At 48.4% G+C, this 27,021-nt stretch overlaps 2 protein-coding genes and 1 long non-coding RNA gene across 12 annotated transcripts in view; 1 reads left to right on the top strand and 2 right to left on the bottom strand.

Annotated features, from left to right (window-relative positions):
- cbx7a (chromobox homolog 7a) overlaps positions 1–906 on the top strand; it is a 6,207-nt gene extending 5,301 nt beyond the window's left edge. For both annotated transcript variants that reach the window (XM_061065975.1, XM_061065976.1), the window contains one exon: positions 1–906. This exon is cut by the window's left edge and continues 102 nt beyond it. In XM_061065975.1, the coding sequence (XP_060921958.1) occupies positions 1–383 (383 nt within the window). In that variant the 3' untranslated portion in view covers positions 384–906.
- Positions 1–27,021, bottom strand: part of LOC132995784 (uncharacterized) — a 31,738-nt gene that overhangs the window by 3,734 nt on the left and 983 nt on the right. The window lies entirely within an intron of this gene.
- On the bottom strand, positions 1,564–26,705 carry ep300b (E1A binding protein p300 b). Of its 9 annotated transcripts, none has more exons than XM_061065969.1 (31): positions 26,573–26,705; positions 24,263–24,714; positions 23,160–23,321; positions 22,734–23,016; positions 22,549–22,662; positions 22,209–22,418; positions 21,145–21,220; positions 20,756–20,881; positions 20,527–20,644; positions 20,153–20,342; positions 19,070–19,144; positions 18,315–18,400; positions 17,280–17,534; positions 16,420–16,890; positions 15,882–16,115; positions 15,615–15,795; positions 15,361–15,479; positions 12,887–13,126; positions 12,433–12,521; positions 11,484–11,594; positions 11,182–11,238; positions 11,006–11,083; positions 10,362–10,429; positions 9,855–10,005; positions 9,256–9,516; positions 8,987–9,152; positions 8,304–8,477; positions 7,465–7,626; positions 6,869–7,150; positions 2,723–5,884; positions 1,564–2,687 (listed from the first exon to the last, which is right to left on the bottom strand). In XM_061065969.1, the coding sequence occupies exons 1-30, from the start codon at positions 26,652–26,654 to the stop codon at positions 2,750–2,752; spliced, it is 8,208 nt and encodes a 2,735-aa protein (XP_060921952.1). In that variant the 5' UTR covers positions 26,655–26,705; the 3' UTR covers positions 1,564–2,687; positions 2,723–2,749. The 9 variants fall into 9 exon arrangements, with proteins under 9 accessions (XP_060921952.1, XP_060921950.1, XP_060921948.1 ...); XM_061065967.1 differs by having other exon boundaries at positions 11,484–11,564; positions 15,328–15,479; XM_061065965.1 differs by having other exon boundaries at positions 1,564–2,678; positions 2,731–5,884; positions 15,328–15,479.

The following is a 27,021-nucleotide window of genomic DNA, read 5'->3' on the forward strand; positions in this document are numbered from 1 at the left end:
CGTGGACTGACCGAGAAGAAATGACAAAGATGCAAACATTTGAGTGCGACCAACCAGAGGTCAGTGTCTGTGTGCCGGAGGAGGAGCCAGAAGATGCTGTTACCGGGGATGATGAGTCATTCTGGGGCGGAGTTGAGGAGGAGGTGGAGGCGGAGTCAGAGTGTCCCACATTGGACAGAAACGACAACACGACCTCGATAACGGCGAGCATGACAGCCGAGGAGAGAGAGGAAGATGTTACCAGGGCAACACCAGGCATTGAGGCTCCTCCCACAGCTGCAGAGCATGCTGGGAAGGTGATCGTGACAAAAGTGACAATCGACTCGCTCACAGTGACTTTCAAAGAAGCGACGGTGGCCGAAGGTTTCTTTAAGAAGTACTAAACGATCGTCTGTAGATTTTATACGCTCAATAATCTCATATGTCAAATAGTTTACAAACGTGCCCCGGCGTCCTGCGGCGTCCCATGGCGTTCAATGAAGGCGTTGTTGCCTTTGAATACAACGAGTGCTTCTAAATCTCGCTGGCTCATTTCTCAGGCGATAAAAAGCCTGGGGACCAAACTTTCTCACGTCTACTTCCATGCAGTTCTCGGGACGCTCAGGCGCCCCCCCTTTCCTAAAGTTAGTCCTTACTGCACTTCCACGGCGCTCGCTGCATGCCCGTCAGTCTCCACAGAGCGGTAGAGGCGGTTATTTCTGTCACAAAGGGATCTAGACAGAAAGAAAGCTTCACAGGGTTTCGTTTGGTTTTTAGTATAATCTGCTTCCTGGTTCTATTTTTGTATTTCCAGCTGACGCTGTTTTTACTCACGCTGCTCTGTAAGCTTTTTATTTATGGCATGAAGTCTCAATGTGTAAACTGTCCTTCATTTCTATTTCATTTACAATAAATATGTACAAAACTCTCTGCCTCCATATGATCTCTTAGACTGAGCCGACCCATCGGATCAGAACCTGAAGACTGAACAATCTCACACAGCTTTTAATACGTCGTCATTCTGCAGCAGCAGCTGGTTCTGATCCTGGTTTCTGCCTGTTCAACACGAGTCTGGTTCTGATCCAGGTTTCTGTCTGTTCAACATGAGTCTGGTTCTGATCCAGGTTTCTGCCTGTTCATCACGAGTCTGGTTCTGATCCAGGTTTCTGTCTGTTCATCATGAGTCTGGTTCTGATCCAGGTGTCTGCAGAGAACATTTGTGATGAGCTTTACAAATAAATATTGATTGAACAGATTCGTCCTGTTTGTCTTAAAGTTGTTTTTAATGAATTTGTTTCCTCGTCGTTTTAAAACTCAGATTATCAAAGTTTGTTTTAATCAGAAATGTGAAGTCTTTCATTAAACAGGAATTTAACCAAAACTCTGGAAAAATGTCCGTTTTGAAATGGAACAGTGCTTTTGACTTTAGCATCCTTTATATCTGCCCGATTACGAAACATTGTAATGCCACTTGTCAGCACTAGAGGGCGTTATTCACTCAGACAAGATGCAGTACTGTAGCTGACGTCCCGGTCAGATTGATGATGTCATTAAACCAAAATAAAAACATTGAGGAGAAATCAGTGATGTCATTTTCATTTTATTATAAAAACAGTATTTAAGTTTGTTTCCTCTGTACAGTAAAAAATATTAAACTTCCAAAGACCTTAGCAGAAAGATAAGAGGATGGAGTGTAACAGAGGGAGAACTCCCTCGAAGGGGGAGGAGGAGGAGAGGGGGGAGGAGAGTTGAAGTCCCGGGTAAGCAGCAAAGGAGGAGGCAGAAAAGAGGCTGAGTCGTCTGCTCTCCTCTTTTCTCCTTGTTTCTGTGCAACAGTTCATTTGGATCAGAAATCTGTTTCTTGCAAACAGAAGAATCCTAACAACACCAAAAGGAGCCCCCCCCACATCTTTACAGGCACACAGGTATGCCCCCCTCCCCAAGCTGCTCCGTGTGAAGTGTCGTTAGAGGAGGGAGAGCACACAATCAGGGGAGGGGGTTAGCATGTTTAAAAGTTTGTGCAGCTTGATCGACGTCTCGAGTCCTTTAACGTCTCCAACACAGCTGTGAGAAAACACTGGCAATTATCCACCTAGACACGCCCACACACTGGACACGCCCACAGACATGACATGTTCATACACCAGACACGCCCACATAATGGACACACCCACACAGACAGAAATATTCACTAACCCAACCTAACAGTCAGTAACAAAAATATATTTCTGTACAAACTGTAGCAGTCTCGCCGTACACCTCCCCCCAGATAGAATAAATAAAGTAGATCATGTGAATAATCCTCCACATCAGTCTGCAGGACAAAAAAACAGACTGAATGATGGGAAACTAAAACGATAAAAAAGTTCTTTGCATTAAATCATCTCCTTAATTCTCCAACACTAAAAATCTTAAAAACTTTTCTTAAAAAAGGCTTTGAGTCCATTTTACCCACCAAATATCTTTGTTTACGAGGCGGAGACGAGGGGGGGGGCTGCTGGAGGAACCCCACCAAACCCCCGTCCACAGGTGGGAAAACATATATTAACAGCAATAAGTTAATTCAATTTATTCATAATTATTAACCACCAACTTTATCTCCCATAGGAAGCTCATTCAAAGAAACTTTATTCAAAACATTTTAAATAACAAAAAAAAAAAAAAATCTGTAACACTGTCCAGGGGAACGACCCGTCCAGGTGAACGACCTGTCCAGGTGAACGACCTGTCCAGGTGGACGGACCCGTCCAGGGGAGTCCTTTTGACACGCTCACATTAGGTCTAAAGGGTTGTGATTCATAGGGTCCTGACTGCCTCCCCCCGGCCCATGGAGACCCCCCATGGTACCCAGCTGAGAAAGCATGGCGCTTTGATCCCGTCCAAACTGGTCCAGAGAGTTTTGCTGCGGGGGCGCCACCATGCCTGGGTGGTGCTGGTTCAGGTGTGGAGATCCCGACTGCACCTGGGGGGAGATATTATGGGGGGAGGGATGGGGCTGCAGGCGGGGCGAGGGGCTTGAATGTGGCGGCTGGGACTGGGGTCTTGGGGAAGGCTGCGGGGATCGGACCTGGTTGGCGAGCGGCGTATGCACAGTCTGGCCCTGAAGGTGGGGGTGGGGGGAATGGGCCACCTGCTGTGGGCTCATGGGACTGCTGTGCTGGCCTGGAGACCCCCCTGGACCCAGATGCTGCTGCTGGAGCAGCCTCTGGTGGAGCGCCTGCTGGAGCAGGGCCTGAGAGGACGGAGGGGGAGCACTCTGAGGGGGCTGCTGAGGACCTCCTCCACATGGACCTTGCTGACCCAGTTGGTGCTGCTGAGAGGGGTCTGTTTGGGGGCCCTTTCCTGCAGCAGGGGGTTGCATCCCGGACGGACCCACAAAGTTCTGAACCTGAGGAGGCTGCTGGAACTGACCGGGACCCACCCCTATCTGCTGCTGCAGATGTTGTTGCTGTTGTTGTTGTTGTTGCTGCTGCTGCTGCTGTTGTTGCTGAAGATGTCGCCTCCTGAGCAACTCTCTAAACTGAGGATTGTTAAGATTCCCCATCTGTGGCCCCCCCTGTAGACCTCTGACCCCCCCCTGCTGTACATTGTTGAGCATTGGTCTCTGCTGCTGCAACTGTTGCTGTTGTAGTTGTTGTTGCTGCTGCTGTTGTATTTGCTGCTGCTGTAATTGTTGTTGTTGCTGCTGTAGTTGCTGTTGCTGTTGTAGTTGCTGTTGCTGTTGTAGTTGCTGCTGCTGTTGTAGTTGCTGCTGCTGTTGTATTTGTTGATGCTGTTGTAGTTGTTGTTGCTGCTGTATTTGTTGTTGCTGCTGTAGTTGTTGCTGCTGCTGTTGTATTTGTTGCTGCTGTTGTAGTTGTTGCTGCTGTTGTAGTTGTTGCTGCTGTTGTTGTAGTTGTTGCTGCTGTTGTAGTTGTTGCTGTTGTTGTATTTGTTGCTGCTGTTGTATTTGTTGCTGCTGTTGTAGTTGCTGTTGTTGTAGTTGTTGCTGCTGTTGCAGTTGTTGTTGATGTTGTAGTTGTTGCGGTTGGTTTAGTTGCTGTTGCTGCTGTGCTTGCTGCAGTTGGGCAATTGTTGCCATGTTAACAGTCGACCCCCCCTGACCACCCATGTGCATCCCAGGCTGTCCAGGCCCTGAAGCATTCATGTTCACCTGTGGAGGCCCTCCAGCCATAACATTACAACCAGGACCGCCTGTTGGACCAGGACCCCCTGTTGGACCTCCAGGTAAACAGCCCGGCCCTCCCTTGTATTTTGATGCTCTCTGTTTGATGAAAGCCGCCATGAGTTGCGGGTTGGAGCGTAGGATGTTGAGGACTTGCTGTTGCTGCAGGGGGGAGCTTGGCGAGCGGAGAGTCCGTAAAAGGTCCTGCAGGGCGGCCTGAGGAATGTTCCCCCCGGCAGCTCCAGGTACTGGCCCCCCCGGGCCCCCCCCAACTGCACTTAGCTGCTGTCCCATGTTCATTAAGGCAGTGTGGCCCTGAGTCTGTTGGTGAGCCCCTTGTTGTTGAGCTGCCATCACTGCTGAATGGTTCATCACTGCTGGTCTCTGCTGGGGGGGCATCCCCTGCCCCCCCCAATGCTGCTGCTGTTGAGAGAGTGGTGCCCCCACCCTCTGCTGCTGAAGCTGGACCTGAGAGGGGAGGTGACCCTGCTGAGAGGTACCACCAGCACTGACCATCATCCCTGATGGAGCTGGTTGTGGATCCATATGGGCCCGACCTGCTGAGACAGCTGCCGGTGTCTGGGGGGGCATTCCCTGGGGTCCCACCATCCCTGGCCCCCCTGTATGTCCCATGCCCATTTGCTGACCTGGGCCCTGCTGATGGTGAGGGTGGGGTGGGATCAAGCCTGTGGCTGTCTGTCTCTGCAGAGCCATCTTCCTCTGAGCATCAGCCACCTGCTGGATCTTCATCGCTATCTCTACGGCTGCCTGGGGGGGGCCGGATGGGGCCTGTTGCTGCTGAGGAAAGGGAGTCTGGCCCTGGAGTTGGCCGGGAGCTTGTTGACCTCCACCTGGCTGATGCTGCTGCTGAGGAGGCGTTGCAGAGCCGAGGACAGGATTTACCTGGGACGCATGGAGGGGAGAGGAGCCTGGAGGTCTGCTGGTGTACGGAGGCAGACAGTTCTGTTGTAGCTGTTGGGCATTTGCTCCACTTTGCTGCTGATGTTGAGGGGAGCTCATTACCCCCCCAAACCTGCCCCCTCCACCCATTTGCTGGAACTGGGGATGGAGGGTGTGCTGGCTGGGCATCCCAGCTTGTTGCTGCAGCTGCTGGACTCCAGGACCCAGACCCTGCTGTGGGACAGGAGGCATGGTCTGAGTTGGGGTCTGGGGTGTTGGTGGCTGGGTTCCACCTGATGTTGGAGTACTGGGTGCAGTCGTTCCATTGTTCCCAGGTGATTGAAGTCCTACAACGGGTCCTCCAGGTGGCCCCCCGGCTGGTTGCCCCACCCGCTGCATGCTTGCCATCCTCCTCCTCAACATCTGGGCCTGCTGGAGGCGGTGCTGCAGCTGCTGCTGACGCAGCTTTTGCTTGATGTTCAGGCAGAACGGGACGGGACATTTGTTCTCCTGACAGTGTTTGGCGTGGTAGCAGCACAGAGCGATCAGCTGCTTGCAGATTGGACAACCCCCATTTGTTTTTCGCTTGCAGCTCTTGGTGTGCTGAACGACGCGCTTCATCTTCTGGCAGGATGGCAGGGAGCAGTTGGCGTTGCGGCACTGACAAGCATGGACCAGAGACTGGATGCAGCGCTGGATGCTGAGACGACGAGAATCTCCGGGACTCTGAGTCGCTGCTGCTGCCGGGTTGTTGCTGTCGTCGTCCAGTCCCAGGCCCAGTTTGTCCATCTTGTGCTCGTGGCCTTTGGTGTTGTAGCAGGTGATGCACAGGTCGTAGTCCTGTCCAGAGAAGAGAGAGATATCAATGTTAGGTGGTTGATTGATTAAAGCAAACAAAAACTTTCATTCACATTTTACATTTCATATGTATTGGAGGGTTTGCGGAGCCTAAAAACGGGTTCATTATGGTTCTTTGAAGGCCAGTGGGCACATGGGGACTCTACTGTACCCCAGTTGTGGAGATTTGATGGGCTTGGAAGCACACCTTGCTCCGCCTATATGAGGAACTGAATACATTGTGGCTCAGCTTCCTAGAGGATGACTGACCATTTGGTCCACCATCCTCCTGTGGTGGATCTTGCCACATTGCATGCTCATGGTCGTATCCTTTTGTTTTGGAGTTTTGGTCGAATTCTTCTCATTTACCAAGACTTGAACATGTTGACTTACTAAATCACAGTTTTTTGTCACAGGGTTAGGGATATGATCATGCAGGCTGAGTCAGACTTTAAAGTGGGCCTTTTTTGTGTAACCATGTTTATCTTTTAGATGCTGTAAACTCAGACGTAGCCTTTGGGTCTGTTTCTTTTGGGTCTTTGATCATTTATGTAAATTGTCTTTATTATTCTTCAGTTATTGAAGATATGATATATGTTGTGGAATGTTTGCGTAGTGTGAAAATAATATATATAATATGAATATATAAAATGTAATGTCAAAGTGCATACTGCGGACTCCAGGAAGAATAGCTTCTCGCTATGCTGAAGCTAACAGGGATCCAAATAAACAAACAAACGTAGAGTATCAGAAGCAGTAAGCCCAGTCAGTTTGAGAGGTCAGATTAAGGAAAGTCTTTTCTTTAAGTAGAAGTTTGACGTCAGCAAACCTTGGAATGTTGCAGGTGTACTAAAAGGTCAATGATGCTGAAAGCACATTATAGTTTCTTTATCATACCATTGTATATAGTGTACTGGTAATATTTAGTTTAGCTGTATATGGCTCTACCAGGAATAACACTAGAAGTGATTGGATGCTGGTTCTCACCTCGCAGACAGTGCAGTGGAATCGTGTCTCCACGTGATGTTTGCACTCGTTGCAGGTGTAGACGAAGCGGTCCTGGCTCTGGTTGTGCAGCTCCACCAGCATACACATGGAGCTCCACCTGGACCTCCGCAGAGAGCTGAACTCCAGGTGTTTGTCCCGGGCCAGCGTCAGGAAGGCATCCCGGCCATCCATCAGGTCGCAAGCCATTAGGGGGTCTGGGTCAGTGATGGGGGGCAGAGAGTTGGCGGTGGGGACAGCGATGAGGCGGATGACAAAGAACACCTGAGAATGAAACAAAGAGGGTCAGCAGATGGATTTCTTTTATGCTGGCTTGAGTTATGGTTTATCCTTTTCTATGAGCCCAGATAATTTCATCATCCAATCACAGAGGACTGTATAACGACCTAATGTTGTAGTTACAGATGTCACCACTAGATGTCACAGTAGTTACCTCTGACATCTCCTCCCTCCTCTCAGCTCCTCTGCCTTTCTCCCTCCCTCCCTCCCTCCCTCCCTCCCTCCCTCCCTCCTCTTCAGCTCCTCCCTCCCTCCATCCTCTCAGCTGCTCTCATCCTTCTCTCCTCTCTCTCTGGTACCTCTTTGTGTTTCTCCATGGTGGCGTAGAGTTTCTGGGACAGGTCGTTGGACACATTGGGCATCCCCGGTTTCTTCTTGTTGCCTCGGCTCAGGTTGCTCTTGTTCTTACTCGTCTTCTTGTTGTTCTTCTTTTTGGCGTTCTTGCTGTCACCTTTAGAGGCCTGTGGATTATTCAGTTCACATCAGCAAAGCCATGAAAAACACACACACAAGTTTTGCTTGCTAATGTTTGTTTGCTTAGATTAGTTTGTAATAGTTATTTACATTTATTAGAGAGCAGCTGTTTGTGATTACTGGTGTATTTGCATTGTGATATAAACTGGATGCGAGGGCTTTGTGTACAGATTTCACGCCTTCAATTTATTAAATACAGTTATTAATTATTAATAATTAAGTAACTAGTTTGAGACTGGTTTTAATGATATTTTGGTTATTTTTCCCAAAATTTGACTAGATAAAACTTCTACAAATGGTGCCCCGTGTGAGGCATTCAATAAAACCAGTTTTATTGCACTGTTAATGCACAGTAATCCGAATTTTTAATCCTAAAAGAGATTTTTCTTGAGGAAAAATTACTTTTCTTTTAAAGATTGACTTTTCTTGCTTGTTGTTTATTCAAAGCAGACCGCAAGCTGTGGCTTAGTTTGTGTCGTATGTTGTTGAACATAATGATGCAGCCAGGGCGACTTTCTCAATGAACTAGTTTGTTGCTTTAATCCAGAGTTTTATCCTGAAGAAATTCTTCTAAAGAAATTTATTCGTTTTGAACATTGACTTCTCATTTCAAGCAAAGCAGCCACACACACACACACACACTCACACTCACACTCACACTCACACTCACATCTGGGCTCTCGTTGGAGGTGCAGTTTTCCTCCCTCTTCCTCTCCTCCTCCTCCTGCTCCAGCTCCTTGATGCTCTCCTCCAACACGTTTGGCCAGAAGTCGCCCTCAAAGTACGGTAGCTCTTTGGCGCTGGTCAGCCGGTCCTCGGTCGCCTGTTTGAAGATGTCCTGATGGGACACAGAGGTAAATGATAAGAGTCAGTGCTACCTTTAAATCATCTGCATGAATCACCATCATCATCATCATGATATTCGAGTCTCTAAAGCATGTTTTCTGATATCTTAAAGTCCGACCTGACACTACTTCCTGTTTCCTGTCTAAATATGAAGCCTGTGATGCACATGAGACAGTAGAATCAGTAACATCAGTAGAGATTAACAAGACAACTGGAGTTTGATTCAGGATGTTATTACCAGAAGCACCTCCAACAAATTGCCCTAAAAGACTCTTTTTAAAGAATGAATGAAATATAATCCGTGTTCTCTGGAAAATTCAGATTAAATTAAGTTTGAGGTCGTGACTGATGGAAACTTTTCTTTGAGTAGATGTTTATTTCAGTTTTTTCTGCTCAGTGAAGTTTTATTGATCATACTTCAAGGTTTGATTTTATGTTTAACACTTAATCACATATACGTCTTCAGTTCATTTATGAATAATATTGAATAATGTGTCTCACCTTGTAGTCATGCACGATGCGCTCTGACACGGCCTTGTCCAGCATCTTCTTGTACCACTCCTGCAGGCGTTTGGGTTTGGGGATCTTCTGGTCAGCTGGGTGACAGTGGAAGATATAATCGTCTCCTTCGCTGGGTGGACACGCCCAGATGTGACCCGTGGTAAACCTGACAACAGGAGACAGAGTTTAATTGGTTGAACAGAAGTGAAAGTCGTTCTAAGTGCTGATGTTCATGCAGCTGCTGCTCGGTCATCTGGAGCCTCTCTTACCCCTGCCTCTTGGCGTACTCCAGGTAACCCAGCAGGATCTCGTAGTACACGGCCGTCCTCAGGTGTCGAGGTTGGAAGAAGTGCACACTGTCCAGGTAAGAGATGTACACTCGTCTCTGATTGGGTGGAGGGCAGTCAGAGCCATACTCTTGGACGTGCATACCGAAAAAACATACGTCGGCTCCACCAATGTCTTCAAAGGCAAACAAAGCTTTCGTTCTGTAGGGGAAGGACTCTGCCATCTCACCGCTGTCCACAAACCTGCAGGAGGGAAAACAAAATGTCAGAACGATGGAGGACTTCACCTGATAGTGTGTGACAGGGTTCAGGTCTAACTGAGGGTGTGTGACGTGGTTCAGGTCTAACTGAGGGTGTGTGACCGGGCTCAGGTCTAACTGAGGGTGTGTGACCGAGCTCAGGTCTAACTGAGGGTGTGTGAAGTGGTTCAGGTCTAACTGATGGTGTGTGTGACGGGGTCCAGGTCTAACTGATGGTGTGTGAAGTGGTTCAGGTCTAACTGATGGTGTGTGACGGGGTTCAGGTTTAACTGGGTTCACCCCCTTTATCATCTACAGCAGCTATTAAATTACACCTCCTACCTGGACTTCATGCCTGGCTTCACCTCCACCATCTTATCAGAGACGTGCACCACCCTGATGGTGACCTCACCGGTCTCAGGGTGACTCTGACGCTTCAGGTAGTCGTTCAATCTCGTCTCCAAAAAGCTGCCAAGCTTTGTCTGAGGGAGTCCTGAAATACACGAGAAACACCACCCATGAAGACAGAGAGAGAGGTAGAGAACAGAGAGAGAGGTAGAGAACAGAGAGAGGTGGAGAACAAACAGAGAGGTGGAGGACAGAGAGAGAGGTGGAGGACAGACAGAGAGGTGGAGGACAGAGAGAGAGGTGGAGGACAGAGAGAGAGAGAGAGAGAGGTGGAGGACAGAGGGAGAGGTGGAGGAGAGAGAGAGAGATGGAGGAGAGAGAGGTGGAAGACAGGTGGAGAACAGAGAGAGAGGTGGAGGAGAGAGAGAGATGGAGGACAGAGAGGTGGAGGACATACAAAAAGGTGGAGGAGACAGAGAGAGAGGTGGAGGACAGACTCACTCTTTGCTGCATATTTGTTCTCTTTACGAGTCTTGTTGGATTTTTTCAGGCAGCCATCACAAACGAAGCTGAGGGACAGAGAGAGAGAGAGAGAGATTTATACGTCTACATCTGATCGGTCCCAAAAAAATTGGGCTGTGTATGTCACACACCATCAGTTGCCCTGGCTGCATCATAATGTTCAACAACATACAACACAAATTCAAAATCAAATTTGGTTATATTATTAATAATTATATTTAATTATTTATTAATATAAATAACAATGTTATTTAACTATGTTTAATTGCCTCGGGGGCAACACCCTGAAACCAAGGAAAAATAACCAAAATATCACATCAGTCTCAAACTAGTTACTTAATTACTAATATTATTAATAACTGTATTTAATAAATTGAAGGTGTGAAATCCGTACACAAAGCCCTCGCATCCAGCTTATATCACAATGAGAATACACCAGTAATCACTAACAGCTGCTCTCTTAAATTATAACACAATTTATTTAACAAAGCAACATCAAGTCAGTCAATGAAACTCAATCAAACAAATAACTATTACAAACTAATCTAAGCAAACAAACATTATCAAGAAAAACTTGTGAATGAGGTGTAAAAGTGTAGTGTGTGTGTGTGTGTGTGTCTCACCCTGACGGCCAGATGGTTTCATTATGGAGGACGCAGATCTGATGATTTTTACGACCACAGTCCAAACATTCGACCAGTCTGAGCAGAAAACAATGATGCAATCATGAATTAGTATAAAGAATTATAACTAAGAGGAAGTGCGTTTTTCAGTGACGGACGGGGAAATGAAAACGTACAGTTCAGGGTCAAGCGTGTCATTTTTCTTCCGTTGAAACTGATCTTTGTTGATGGACCTGCAGAACAATAAGAGAATATAAAGATTCATCATGAAGTATTATTATGAGTTACAGACAAACTGACGTGTTTTTATGAGACATTTAAGTTCTTTAATGAAACAGAAAATGTTGATAAAAAGTTTTATAAACAAACAAACATATTGCCTAACTCCTGCACGCCATCTAAAATATGTCTTCCATCTTCTTCGCTGTTATCATAATCATGTTTCCTGCGCTAACGTTAGCAGTGTGGTGGTACTCACGTCTGAGGCTGGGCAGGGTCGTCTCCCAGGGAAACGCTCTCGCTCTGGATCTCGTTGAAACACTTCTCACAGAAGTGGTACCTGTCAGCGAGAAGCCCATATTTTGGTGAACTACACCATTCGCCATCAGCACAGCCAATCACAGACAGGGCACCAAGAAGCAGCCGCCAATCAGTGCAGGGCAGAGCAGGCCGGGGGCGGAGACACAGGAGGAAGCAGAGGGCGGGGAAGGTCGTCACCAGGAGGAAGCAGCCAATCGTGACGCAGGGATTTATAGTGGGCGGAGCGTTTTGATTTTGAGCGTACATTTTGGAGTGGATGATTGGTCACACCAAAACAGGCCAATGCAGACATCACAAGCGTTAGAGGGGGGAGAGAAGGGTAGACAGGGGGAGGAGGGGGAGGGAGGGGGAGGTCAAAATGTAGATTTAAAAAAGGTTAAAGGTAAGACGAATAGGGGCGGGGCATGGAAGGGGGGGTTGTAAACAACAACCAACAGAGGACAGAGAGCCAAGGCAAAGCAAAGATTAGCATCAGACATTCAGAGGTAAACAACAACAACAACAACATTAGCAGCAGCAACATGAGAGGAGGGGGGAATCCATAAAGCAACAGATCGTCCTCTGACTTCATTCATAAAGTGAATGAACAAACTGCTCGTCCTTATCATTTACTCTACCACCTTTCTTTTCTAGTGGATAAACACTCAACACCTGTATAGGTGGACAGGAGATCACTTTATGAACGAGGACTTGAAGGACAGAAAAAGTGGGTTATGAAAATGAGATGTTGCCATGGTAACCAGGGGAAGCCAAATCAAATTAATCTGTGAACAAACTGATCAAAACATTTTCTACAACATCGAGAAAAACACAACGAAGCAAATAAAAACTGATCAGTGTGTGTGTGTGTGATATGTATGTGTGTGTGATCAGTGTGAAGACCTCACCTGTTCTGGTAGCTGAAGTAAGCGGCGTCTCGTTGGATGGTACATAACTGTTTCCCGTAGCAACAGAGAGTTTGTGGAGAAAACTCAAACTGTAGAAACAACAGGGTGTAGCATCAGTCAGGGTGTAGCATCAGTCAGAGTATAGCAACAGTCGGGGTGTAGCATCAGTCGGGGTGTAGAATCAGTCGGGGTGTAGCATCAGTCGGGGTGTAGCATCAGTCGGGGTGTAGAATCAGTCAGGGTGTAGCATCAGTCGGGGTGTAGCAACAGTCGGGGTGTAGCATCAGTCGGGGTGTAGCAACAGTCGGGGTGTAGCATCAGTCGGGGTGTAGCATCAGTCAGGGTGTAGCATCTCCACAGTTAACTGAAACAGGTTTTCATTGAGGTCAAGTCTCCTCACCAGAGACCACTTCATGTCCCCCTTCTGGTACTAAAGCTCCTCCTCCGGACTCACCTTCCGCCCGCAGCAGTAACCCAGGTCCTGCATGACCGGGTCGATCTCAGACTCGAACACCTCGGCCAGCTTGGAGCAGTACTTGTACACTCGGGATGTTTTGCGGTTGTAGAGCCAGGCGTTGTTAAACATCAGCCAGATATCGTCAACGTACTGCCATGGCTCCTGGTACTGACCCGTGTCCAGCTTCCTTTTGATGGTCGACAGGTCCATCGGGTTCTTCACCACGTCAAAGTAGTCCTGATAGGCATGGTTCAGACCAGATACCAGGGGCAAGTGGAGTTGAAGGTGAACAGGGTCAGAAGAGGGGGTGCAATCCAATGGACCAGGATGAGACCAGGGGGAGTAACAGATGGACCAGGTGGAGTAACAGATGGACCAGGTGGAGTAACAGATGGACCAGGTGGAGTAACAGATGGACCAGGTGGAGTAACAGATGGACCAGGTGGAGGACCAGGGGGAGTAACAGATGGACCAGGTGGAGTAACAGATGGACCAGGTGGAGTAACAGATGGACCAGGTGGAGGACCAGGTGGAGTAACAGATGGACCAGCCGGAGTAACAGATGGACCAGGTGGAGTTACGAGTGGACCAGATTAGGGAGAGAAGAGGGTGCAGGGGGACAGGGATGTTGAGCGCTGCAGAGAAAGAGTTTTGTGTGCAAACAGAGAAACGTGACAACATCTGACCTCCAGCTCTACAAGCTGCTGAACCTCTGCTGCTCTGTTACCCAGAGATCATCAAATTAATCGTTAATCTTTAATTATTGTTTAGTACTCATGATAATCTATCTACAGCAACTCTCAGAAACCAAGAGAACTCTGAAAACAGAGCAGCTGTTAGCATTAGCACAGCTGCTAGCATTATTGCCAGACTGTTAGCATTAGCATAGCTGTTAGCATTATAACACGGCTGTGAGCATTGTAACTCAGCTGTTAGGACTAACGTAGCTGTTAGCATGAACACAGCTGTTAGGACTAACGTAGCTGTTAGCATGAACACAGCTGTTAGGACTAACGCAGCTGTTAGCATGAACACAGCTGTTAGGACTAACGCAGCTGTTAGCATGAACGCAGCTGTTAGGACTAACGCAGCTGTTAGGACTAACGCAGCTGTTAGCACTAACGCAGCTGTTAGCACTAACACAGCTGTTAGCACTAACACAGCTGTTAGCATTATAACACGGCTGTGAGCATTGTAACGCAGCTGTTAGGACTAACGCAGCTGTTAGGACTAACGCAGCTGTTAGCATGAACACAGCTGTTAGCACTAACACAGCTGTTAGCATTATAACACTGCTGTGAGCATTGTAACGCAGCTGTTAGGACTAACACAGCTGTTAGCATGAACACAGCTGTTAGCATGAACACAGCTGTTAGCACAAACACAGCTGTTAGCACGAACACAGCTGTTAGCACAAACACAGCTGTTAGGACTAACACAGCTGTTAGCATGAACACAGCTCTTACAACTAACACAGCTGTTAGCATGAACACAGCTGTTAGCATGAACACAGCTAGTGCATGAGCAGCAGATTCAGGGCTGAGATGAAGTGTGTGTGTGAGAGGGACAGAAGTCTTTATGAATCAGAGCTCGTGTACAGAGTGTTTCGTCCGTCTCTGCTTTAATAGTCACATGATCTAACTGACGTCTTTATGAACTCTGTACTGAATATGAAGTCATCTTTGTTTAGAATTCATGAGGTTAAAGTTTGGTCCCTCTCTACACACACCTCTACAGGTGAGGAACTGAACTACAAAGCTAGCGATGAAAACTACAAAAAGGTGATGGAGTAAAAAATGTAAATGAAGTGATAAATGAAAGCAATCACCTCATGAACAGTTTGATCAGCTGACTACATTTAAATCTTATTGTTGTTAGAAAGAGTCAATAATGAAGCTCGAACCCCGACAGAGGTCGGACTCTCATCTTTGAAAACGACCGCTCATTCACTCGACAGGATTTACTGAAATCAAGACTCAAAGTTCATGAGAGAGAAGGCTTTGATTTATCTCTCACACACACACACACACACACACACACACACAGTAACACACACACAGTCACACACACACAGTCACACACACACACACACACAGTCACACACACACACACACACACACACACAGTCACACACAAACACACACAGTAACACACACACAGTCACACACACACACAGTCACACACACAGACACAGTAACACACAAACACACACACAGTCACACACACACACACACAGTCACACACACACAGTCACACACACAGTCACACACACACAGACACACACACACAGTCACACACACAGACACACACACTAACTCGTGTAATGAAACATGAACAGCTCAGAGATTGAAGCAGGAAATGAAATACGTGACGAGCAGAAATCAACATGACTCTAATGAAAGAGTGGAAGCAAAATGGCAGCCAGTGCAGTCCCTTACCAGGTTAGTTTTGTTACTAGTTCGAATACGTACGGGTATTCCCAGTAACTGGGCGTCCACCGGCTGACGGAAGGGGAGAGACTCAGGGTCCTGGCGGTACAGCGCCTCCAAGGTGGGCATGAGCGCCTGGCGCAGCTCCTCGGGCTTAAAGACTGCAGGAGACGCAGGAGAGATGATGACACGTCCTCAACGCAACTTTCACTTCTTAATGAGACGCTAAAATCTGACCTGTGGATTTAAACGGACCCTCTTCATCTAAAACCATCTAAAAAACAAAACAAACATACTTTTCTTCTTGCTCTGAGCTCCAGCTGGAGACCCCTCCTCATCCTTCTCCTCCTTCTCCTCTTTGGGCTCCTTCTTCACCTCCACCTTCTTGTCCTCACCTGAGGATAATGACGAGGTCATGGAGGACGAGGGCGTGTCCATGGGCTCACCTTTACCCCCCCCACCTGAGGGCTTCTCAGTCTTTATCTGAGAGGAAACGTCAGAATAAACACCAATCAGCTCAAGTCTACACTGATATCATTATTATGTGTGGTGAACAGCCTCACCTCTGGTTTGTCCTCAGACTTCACGTCACTCTGACCCTTTCCCATCTTCCCCTTCCCCTCTCCTTTACTGTCTCCTCCTTCCTCCTCCTCCTCCTCTTCCTCCTCCTCCTCCCGCTCCTCCTCCTGCTTCACCTCCACCTTGATGTCATCATGGTTTGGAGCGAGGTCTGAGCTGCTGAGCGAGGCCGGAGAGGACACCTGAGTGTCTGCAGCCCCCGAGGGTTTAGGAGACAGCTGAGGAGGAAACAAAGGGTTAAACTGATCCTCTCAGACACAGTACTATCCTGGGGGCAGTGAAGCCAAGAGTTCAAGCCAGAGCAGAGAAATTCAACAAAGAAGAAAACTTTGGAGAATGTTTGAACTTTCAGAGAAAAGATCATGAGTTTGATATGAACTATAAACATAGATATAATGTTCGCTCAGAAGCTGAAGGTCAGATAGACGGCAGCAAAGGAGAAGTTGAACATTAAGGACAGGGGGAGTGACGCACACATCTATTTTAAATGAGCATTTAAAGTGAGAGCAGAGTGATACTCACCGGCGTCTGCGGCCGCTGCAGAGGCACTGAAGCATTCTGGGTAACTGCCTGAAGGGTTGGGGAAGCCACACCTCCAAGCATCTGCTGAGGAAGCTGATTGGCTTTGTCTGTGTTGCCTGTCTCCCCCGATGATGCCTGCAGTGGAGCAGGATGTTGTTGTTGTTGTTGTTGTTGTAGCAGTCGTTGGTGTTGTTGTTGTTGTTGTTGTTGTTGTTGGGGGGGCAGTGGGGGGGTGCTGGGGGTCTGGGGGGTCTGACTTCTTGGTAAAGTGGGCGGTGTTTGGAGAGGTTGAGGTGTTAAACTGCGGGCAGGTGAGGGGGAGTTCATCCTGACGGGGGGGCAGTGAGGCTGGCTGGAGGAGCAGGATGGAGGCCCAGTACCCCCCACACTACAGGGCCCCCCAGAGCCTGAGGGGGGCGGAGCTGCAGGGCTGTAGGCTGGGAGGGGGGACGGTGTGGATGCGTGGTTCATCTGCAGGAGACACAGAGCGGTCAGAGAGAGACACCTGTTAGCTCCGCCCCTTCAGATCTACTTATTTATAAACGTTTGTTTGCTTCATTGACAAACATAAAGAGTGAGTAAAGAGAACAGCTGACAGTGTGAAGGCGTCATCATGGCGTCCTGACAATCAGCAAACAGCTGAGGATCTGACAACGCTCTACTCTCTGCTCGCCACAAGAGTCTAAACAAAAGACGAGGAGGGGGGTGGGGCATAGGTCAGATTTGAATCCAGCCGGCCATTCCCTGGACTACAGCCTCCGTACATGGGACACACATAGTCACCACTAGGCCACTAGCATCCAAACCCTGACCCGCTTTAAAAACACTTTTTACACAGACTTTAAGGTCCTCTCTCTTACCTGTGGACCTGAAGTCTGACCTCCAGACTGGTTCATCCCAGGACCAGGGTCATGACCAAGACCATGACCAGGACCGGTACCATGACCATGACCAGGACCAGGACCAGGACCAGGACCATGACTGTAACCAGGACCATGACCAGGACTGTAACCAGGACCATGACCAGGACTGGACCCTGGAAGTTGGGCTGCAGGGAGGTACTGGTTCTGCATCTGTGTTGCGTTGGACTGACCCACCCGGGCTCCCATAGTCATCTGAAAACAAACACGTTTTTTATGTTTCATTGAATAATTATAACGTATAAAAAGCATAGCCAGAGGAGAAGGCGAGCTGCTTTTCAAAGTAAACTACCTTTTTAATCAGGCTTTTATTTTGAAATCATTGTATCATCTTGGTCAACATTGTTTCCAGTTTTTGATTTTAATGATTGATTAGCAAATATTTGATTATTTCTTAGGTATTCATCACAGTGTTTCCCCTAGGTTTACAGCTTTGGGGGGGTGGGGGGGTGCGGGCAGACGGACGCAGACACAAACACTTGAAGGAATCTTGATGTTCATGTGTTACTTTTAATGACAGCTGTCCTGTTCTATCGGAAAGGTATCCTTAAATGACTTATTTCCGACTCTATCCTATCTCTACAATAAAGGCACAAAAAGCCCAAAAATAAATCTAAGAAAAAAATAATTATTATATTTTTATTAACTTGACCTTCAAGGGGGGGCGGGGGGTACCATTGGGGGGGAGGGCCACCCCCCTAATATAATGGAAGGGGAAACACTGCATCATTTTATTACAGCTTCCTGTTTTACTCTTTCAGGATTTTATCTCATGTTGTCACTTCCTGTTTATATTTCCTGCTTTACACTCTCGGGTATATAAAGGTGATCTGTTCAAATTTAAATGTTCTCAGGATTGGAGGGCTGAACTTTATTTATCCTTGACACATAAACTTAAACAAAGTTTGAAGACGAGGTAAATGTTTCAGCCGCCTGTGTTTCTGGGATCACTTGTGATTGGATGGTGAAGCTCACCTGGTTGACTGGAGCGTTAGGAGGAAGGGGAGGAGTCAACCTCTGAGCCATCGACTGAACGCCCACCTGACCAAACTGACTGAGTCCTACAGGTGAGAGAGGAGAGACAGGTGAGACTGAGTCCTACAGGTGAGAGAGGAGAGACAGGTGAGACTGAGTCCTACAGGTGTGACTGAATCCTACAGGTGAGACAGGAGAGACAGGTGAGACTGAGTCCTACAGGTGAGACTGAGTCAGGTGAGCCTAGAGTCATACAGGTGAGAGAGGAGAGACAGGTGAGACCGAGTCCTACAGGTGAGAGAGGAGAGACAGGTGAGACTGAGTCCTACAGGTGTGACTGAGTCAGGTGAGCCTAGAGTCATACAGGTGAGACAGGAGAGACAGGTGAGACTGAGTCCTACAGGTGAGACTGAGTCAGGTGAGCCTAGAGTCATACAGGTGAGAGAGGAGAGACAGGTGAGACTGAGTCCTACAGGTGAGAGACAGGTGAGACTGAGTCCTACAGGTGAGACTGAGTCATACAGGTGAGAGAGGAGAGACTGGTGAGACTGAGTCCTACAGGTGTGACTGAGTCCTACAGGTGAGACAGGTGAGACTGAGTCCTACAGGTGAGAGAGGAGAGACAGGTGAGACTGAGTCCTACAGGTGAGACTGACTCCTACAGGTGAAAGAGGAGAGACAGGTGAGACTGAGTCCTACAGGTGAGAGAGGAGAGACAGGTGAGTCGTGTTTCCTTCCTCCTGACAGACACGTACCTGCAGGGCTCTGCATCCTGACCATCTGATTGGCTCCAGCTGCTCGCATCATGGACGCATCGACATGAGGACCATCTGAAGAACACACGAGTCAGAGAGTTCACATCCTGCTCTCCCTCACTGACCAATCCAAATCAAGAGGGGGCGGGACATCTCATAAAACCAAAACCCTAACCCACGAGTGAGCACCACGTCACTCCGTTAGCATGGGACACGCAGACCTGAGAGCACAAACCGGACCGGAACACCTGTAGAGACCGCAGAGTGACGGCCTGCACTCAGGGGGCGCCAGAGGTGACCTTTATTCCCTGCGATCACTGCACGACCATAGACTGTCTGCACGCCACTTCTAACATCTCTGTGCTCTAATCAACCTGCTGCTGCATGTTTCCTGTTCTCCAGGATCTTCTCTTCAACTACACGTAACATTGATACAAAGACACATATTCTCATCATAGAGTCATATGGAGGACTCCAGGAAGACTTCAAGAAGACTCCAGGAAGACCTCAAGAACACTCCAGAAAGACTTCAAGAAGACTTCAGGAAGACTTCAAGAAGACTCCAGGAAGACTCCAGGAAGACTTCAAGAAGACTCAAGAAGACTTCAGGAAGACTCCAAGAAGACCCCAAGAAGACTCCAGGAAGACTTCAGGAAGACTTCAGGAAGACTCCAAGAAGACTCCAAGAAGATTCCAAGAAGACTTCAGGAAGACTTCAGGAAGACTCCAAGAAGACTTCAAGAAGACTTCAAGAAGACTTCAGGAAGACTCCAAGAAGACTCCAAGAAGACTCCAAGAAGACTCCAGGAAGACTTCAGGAAGACTTCAGGAAGACTCCAAGAAGACTTCAGGAAGACTCAAGAAGACTTCAGGAAGACTCCAAGAAGACTCCAAGAAGACTTCAGGAAGACTTCAGGAAGACTCCAAGAAGACTTCAAGAAGACTTCAGGAAGACTTCAGGAAGACTCCAAGAAGACTTCAAGAAGACTTCAAGAAGACTTCAGGAAGACTTTAGCGGCAGTCTGTCTGAAATGTGTTCTTGATCTTATAGACTGACTGCCTGATGGAAAAGGGGTTACTTACTGGGGGATTGTCCCGGGCTTATGGGGGGCTGTCCCAGGTTAATCGGGGGCTGTCCCATGCTGAGAGGGGGGGAGGAGATGCCAGCATGTCCCGTCGTCCCGCCCTGTTTCTGCAGCCGTGTTCTCCTCTTCTCCTCCAGCTCCTTCTGGATCTTATAGATCTTCTCTGCCAGCAGGTGATAGTACTCAGCCTGAAACATGTAACACACCAGAGAGCTGGTTACTCAGAGACCAGGTCACTCACAGAGACCAGGTCACTCACATAGACCAGGTCACTCACAGAGACCAGGTTACAGACAGAGACCAGGTTACTCACAGAGACCAGGTTACAGACAGAGACCAGCTTACAGACAGAGACCAGGTTTAGAGTCTTACCCTGCTGCCCGCTGAATCGTACATGTCCCCCTCCACTTTTCGGGCGTAGGCCACCAGGTTCTCCATCCTGCGGTCCTTGAGAGCGGCGGGATCGGGGGTGGGGAAGATGGCCTGCACACTGCTCAAACACACCACAGACCCACAGACACAGAGACAGCGTTCAACGTGAGGACAGAGGCCAGCTTTAAACAATCTGATTGGATGTCCAGTTTTTCAGACAGTGACTCACAGTTTGTGGACCAGGTGGTTCCGGAGGTCCTGTGTGATGTCTTCATGCCACGACTTTGTCATGTCTGATGAAGGGGGACCTGCTGTGGGCATCGAGCTCAGGGCCCCCAAACCATCGTTCATCAAGCTGAGAGGAGGAGAGAGGCTTCAGAAGAGACCAACGTGACCCCCCTAAGACATTCAGACTTCAGTCTAAATATCTGATATCTGATGGGCTAGGACTATCAGACCCCTGGTCCTGAGCGGGACCCCTTACCTCTGTGTGTTCATGTTGTCTGAATTAAACAGAGACTATCAGACCCTGGTCCTGAGCGGGACCCCTTACCTCTGTGTGTTCACGTTGTCTGAATTAAACAGAGACTATCGGACCCCTGGTCCTGGACCTCTTACCTCTGTGTGTTCATGTTGTTGTGCAGCTGCTGGTTCGCTGACTGAACACTCGCGCCTCCATTCATTGAGTTTCCTCCTGAAAAGAGACAGAGCCGTTTCACAGTTTGTTTGGATCACAGAAACATTTTAAAGGTTTGATAAATGAAAAGGCCAGCAGGTTTTCTGTGTGTGTTTCATAAGAACGTTTCCACACAAACACTGAGGCTGCCTCTCACTGTTTGCTCCGTTTGAAATCTGGTGACCTTTGTTGGATAGTTCGTTTGGTTTGGGTGGTGTGAACAGTGAAACGGACCAAAAGAACCGAACTCTGGTCGCTTCAAAACGGGGGTCTGATTCCAAGTGCACCAGAGTTTGGTTCATTGTGAAGGAGAGAAGAAAAGCAAACAGCATGGCGCTGTAGGTTGAATTTGGCCATCTATAAATGATGTCAAATAGGTTTCAGAGTGTGGCTAACCTTAGCATCGCTAACACTAGTCTTCAGGTGAACCTGACACAGATGACATATAAATCTAGTCTCCAGTTTATAGATCTAAACACTGACATCTGTTGTTTACCTCCTGGTCATAGTGCAGCAGCAGACTGGTGGGTACACAACATATCACTGCAACCCTCCAGACTAACCTTCAGATCTACTCATCATCCAGGACTCACAGGGCCTGTGGAGCGGGTCAACCGGTCTGTTCAGGTCTAAAGCTGATGATCAGCATATAAAGACACCGTAAACCAGCTCTCGGCAGTAGCTCAGTCTGTAGGGACTTGGGTTGGGAATCGGAGGGCCGCCGGTTCAAGTCCCGGCACGGACGAAGTCCGGTAACTGGTCTGGTAGCTGGAGAGGTGCCAGTCCACTTCCTGAGCACTGCCAAGGTGCCCTTGAGCAAGACACCAAACCCCCCCCACCAACTCTGGAGCGCTTGCTGTGGGCAGCCCCCCACCCCCCCTCACTCTGAGACCTCTCCATTAATGCATGCCATCCCTCGCAGGATTAATAAAGTATAAATTATTATTTCCACACAGGACATGACCCGGAGCGTAATAATTATTCACGACTTCTCGTCCACACTGACCCATGCTGTTCAGACTCCTGACCCCCGATGGGCTCTGCATGTTGTTCTGGGCGGTCTGGTTTCCCTGGTAGGTGAGTCCAAGGGCGGCGTAGGCTCTCTCTATGGAGCCGGGGTCGATCTGGTTTGGGGGGGTCAGGGTGGGGGGGTTGGACTGTCCACCAGGAGCCCCCGGCCCCAAAGAGTTCATTAAACCAGCACTGTTCACTAAAGCTGTGAAAGACAAGGGCGGGGCTTAGGTTATTCAAGCTGCCAATCAAATGCTCATCATATCATTATATTGTAGTTTATGATCCGAGCCCGGACTATGAACCCGGACTATGAACCCGGACTCTGAGCTCACCCTGCTGGCTCCTCTTGTCTCCGGCGTTCTTCAGCGGCAGACAGACGGGACAGTCGTGTTTGGTGCAGTTCTTCCAGTGAGAGATGATCTGTCTGGATGAGGCGCAGTGAGCCACTGAGGGACGGAAACATCGATTAATTACCCACATTTCTACAGTTTGATAGACGGTGATTAATCAGACTCACCCTGACACGACTTCCCGGCTTGGCAGTGCGTCATGTGGTTCAGGACGTTCTTCATGGTACGACAGTGCGGGAGGTTACACGGCCTGGGCTCGCCGTTCGCCTGCTCTCTGCGCTGACATTTGTGAGCGTGAAGCAGCAGGACCAGCTGCTGCTGGATCAGCTTACGTTTCTCAGGATCTGCAGCAGGGGGCGCTGTCCCGGGACACGCCCCCACGGCGTTCAGACCCACCTGAGCCCCGCCCATCGCACCGCTGAGAGAAACTCCTGTGAGCGCTCTGGGTTGCTGAGAGGACAAAAAGCAGAAGACGTTTCCTGTCAGAGAGATCGACTTGTCGATGAACCGTCTGCACGTGTGATGAACGCTTCGGTCCTAAATGACCTGATGACATCACTTCAGTCAAACGTTAACATTCAGGCTGATCATACCATCCCCGTCACGCTCTGACCCGGCGCCGTCTTCTCCATGTTGAACTGAGCGGCCATGTTGGTTTTATTCTGGTGCTGAGGGCCCAGCCCGGCTCCTGGAGGCCCCGGGCCCCCCGACTGAGCATAGGGAGCGCCATAGGGGCCGACGTTAGCCATCATCATCTGAATAAAAAACAGATTACTCGTGACGTGTGGGCAGACGATGTTCAGACTTTAAAATGTTAAAACGACTATAAAATGATCAGACGGCTAAGAGACGTGCTAACACTCCACCGTACTCTCAGAGTGTTTATGCTCAACATGGACGCCGCACTGTGACGCCGTGTGGGTCACTCGCAGCCTGAACACGGTTTGTGTCTGAGCCGAGTCAAGAGGACAAACTAATCATCTTCTGATGTTCAGAGAGATTTTAAGCTCCACATTCTGAAATATTAAACGTGTTCAATAATTACGATCGGAAAGAACCGTGAGGACGGCCGAGCACGGACTCTGTGGACTCCCACGTGAGCGGAACTATAGCCAATCAGCAGGAAGCACAACTAACGTAACCATGGCGACCGCACAAAGTTAGACGGACGTCAGAAATGGAGGAGCAGCTTGTTTATTTGTGGCAACAACAAGAGTTTATACAACGTTTGTGTAAAACATACCACAGGTAGCTAACAGCTAGCCACATTTAGCTTGACCATCATGTTTGTTTTAGTGGCGTTAGACGTTGTTGGTGAATATATCCGTTATGTGTATGGCGTGCTGACTCAGTTGTTTTGTTGCTCTCCACACACAATAAAAACTGAACTGTTAATCTGTCATGTTCTGGGCTTGATCGGTCTGCGACGCTCTGAGTCTGGAGGAGGTCAGATGAGAGCTGGTTTCTCTGATTTTAATTCCTCACATGAAGGCAACACACTCAGACGGTGCTCCTCCACATGTTTTCTGACTTCCTGTTTGTTGGTGTCAGAATAACTCTGATGACACGCTCACAGGTGAACCCCCTCTTACCTGGTCTCACATGTACACCTACAGACTGACACAGTCATGACCTCCTGCCTCACGCCGTTACCGAGGTTACGTTCACCTGAGTGTGCTGCATGGAGCGTGCTCACCTTGTTCACAGCTGCCGGTTGCTGTGTTCTGATTGGCTGCAGGCCGTCAGCTGACATGTGGTTACTGTTTACCATCCCTGCACCTCCGGGGAAACCGACCCTCGTTGAGCCGTTCATCACCTGACCTCCCATCAGGCCTTGCTGCTGCGCTCCATTGTTCCCCTTCTGAGAAGCCATCATGGCCGCTCTGTTCACAGCCCCGCCCCCTCCGACCTGCTGCATGAATACAGATTGAGGGGGGGGTCCGCCCTGAGGACCTCCCATCACCCCCCCAGGAGGAGCTGCAGTCCTCAACAGTTCAGACAGCTGTTTATGTTTGGCAGCAGCATCCTGTCCTCCGCTCAGACCGGCGTGGAGCAGGTTCACGTCCCCCCCGTTGGCCAACCCGAGGTCTGAGGAGCCGATGAGCTCGTCTGGGAGGTCGTGCTCCAGGTCGAACAGGGAGCCAAAATCTGAACGTGATCGAGAGAGACAGAAATGTTAGAACAGAAAGAGATTTACATGCCACATAGACACACCTCTAACCTCGTCATACAGGAGCCTGGTGAAGACCCTAACCCTAACCCAGGAGCCTGGTGAAGACCCTAACCCTAACCCAGGAGCCTGGTGAAGACCCTAACCCAGGAGCCTGGTGAAGACCCTAACCCTAACCCAGGAGCCTGGTGAAGACCCTAACCCAGGAGCCTGGTGAAGACCCTAACCCTAACCCAGGAGCCTGGTGAAGACCCTAACCCAGGAGCCTGGTGAAGACCCTAACCCTTTCAGTAGAAATCAAAGTGATGACTGTAGTCCTCTCTCCCTCAGTGAGAGCAGGACAGTAATGTGGAGGAAACTAAAAGAAGGAGGAGATTCTTTAGAGGGGGGACAGAGCTAACCCTAACTCCCCTTAAGGAGGTTTTATTCCAACATCAGACCGGACAAAGTAAAGAAACCTCGTAAACGTTACCAGAAGATGTCGATACCTGTTGGATAGACAGAGATCCTAGACACAGAATCATTTAGTGTTTTTAAGGATCAAAAGTTGCAAACTGACTCACATTTTGGTACAGAAACATTCTTGCTCTCTGACAGGATGATGGTTATCCAATCATGAGAGCAGTGAAGCATCTGAACTTTAAAGATGGCCGTCTACATCTTCATCACAGTGTAGTGGGTTTACTCTTCATTATTCACCCTCCAGATGAAAACAGCCTCTGATATAAACAGAGACTTCTACACTCCTCTAACACATTCAGTCAGTTTGTACTAACCAATGAGAGACAGCGTACACCCCCCCCCCTACCCCCCCCCCCTCAGTGAGGAGCTGAGATTTAAGATCCATAAATAAAGTTAGAAATAACTCTAACAATAAGTAGTTCTATTAGTAAATCCTGCAGTTACACTTACAGTTACGTCATCACAAAGTGAAGATAAGAGAAAACGAGTCGAATAAAGTGAACAAAGATCGAACAGTCGAACAATAGATGACCAACAATGGAAACACTAAACACCTTTACACAACAACTTCTTTATGAACGGACACGTTTCACACACTGATGTAATCTCAGATTAAACATTTTAATGTGTTTTAAATGTTCAAAGTAAACAAACAGAAACATCTCCGCGGAGCTGCAACTTTCCTGAACAATGGGACAGAACAAGAAGCTAACAACACGGAGACCTGTGAGGACACAGCGACCACACACTCACAGTTCACCACTCAATATAAACGTTCTGATTAATGGACAAAGTGTGATTATAATGATTATTCGGTTATTGTCGAGCTGCAGAGCTCAGCTGAGCCGGTCTGGAGGAGCTAGCAGCCGGGCTAGTTAGCTAGCTGCCCCCGTTACCGTTACTTTCTCCTACAGCCGGTGTAGAACCGGTAATTAACCTTTTTATTTACAAAGAAACTGTGCAGCCCGTAGCGCTACGTTTTAATGCTGTTATATTCGAACATTTTTAACGGTTAACCGGAGCAGAAAGCGTGAACAGAGCCGGTGACTCGACTCTCCCATTGTTAGCTAGTTAGCATTATGTGGCTAACACATCAAAACATGCCGAAGAAAAGTTTGTCCCGCCTCAGTCCGGATTAAAGTTTACCTTTAACTCACTTTATAATCACACTTTACCTGTAACACACCTGATAATCACACTTTACCTGTAACACACCTGATAATCAAACTTTACCTGTAACACACCGTGTAAAGGTTAGCAGCTTTTAAACACGTTTAATGATCTCCAGCTGTAAACTTTAAACACTTTCATATATTTATATTTATATATTTATATATTTATAAAGTTATATTCATAGAGATAAAGGATATTTACCGGTTCCGTCGGACAGGGCAGGGGAGGACAGTTTGGGCCTCTTGGCTGAAGGCGGGCCGGACTCCAGAACATGTTCAGCCATATTTAAGACTTAAAGAATCAGAAGTGTAAACTCTCCTCCTCTCGGTAACGGCTGTTTCTCCCGGTCACAGCCGGTCGGTCGGTCTGTGTGTGTGTGTGTGTGTCTCTCGGTGTGTGTGTGTGTGTGTGTGTGCAGACTCTCTGCTCTGGAGGAGGAGGTGCTGGGTCTCCCTCATGTAGCCTCCTCACTCCGTCCGTCCTCCGGGCTGCTCCTCATGTCCGCCATCAGGACCCGGTCTGTGACCCCCGTTAGGACGTGTCTCACCTGCACAGGTATCTCTCTCTCTCTGTGTGTGTGTGTGTGTGTGTAACTAACCCTGGACTTCCAGGGAGCTAAAAACCCGGTCCCGTACTCTGTCACTCACTAC

This window comes from Labrus mixtus, chromosome 20 (assembly GCF_963584025.1).
Source record: "Labrus mixtus chromosome 20, fLabMix1.1, whole genome shotgun sequence".
Lineage (NCBI taxonomy): Eukaryota > Metazoa > Chordata > Actinopteri > Labriformes > Labridae > Labrus > Labrus mixtus.

Excerpts from the sequence above, each read along its gene's own strand:
- ep300b (XM_061065965.1), bottom strand. The coding sequence starts at position 26,654 with ATGGCTGAACATGTTCTGGAGTCCGGCCCGCCTTCAGCCAAGAGGCCC. Across the intron at positions 24,715-26,572 it reads TGCCCTGTCCGACGGAACCG|ATTTTGGCTCCCTGTTCGAC; the intron begins GTAAATATCCTT and ends GATCACGTTCAG. Across the intron at positions 11,595-12,432 it reads TACTTCAGCTACCAGAACAG|TTCACCAAAATATGGGCTTC; the intron begins GTGAGGTCTTCA and ends CGAATGGTGTAG.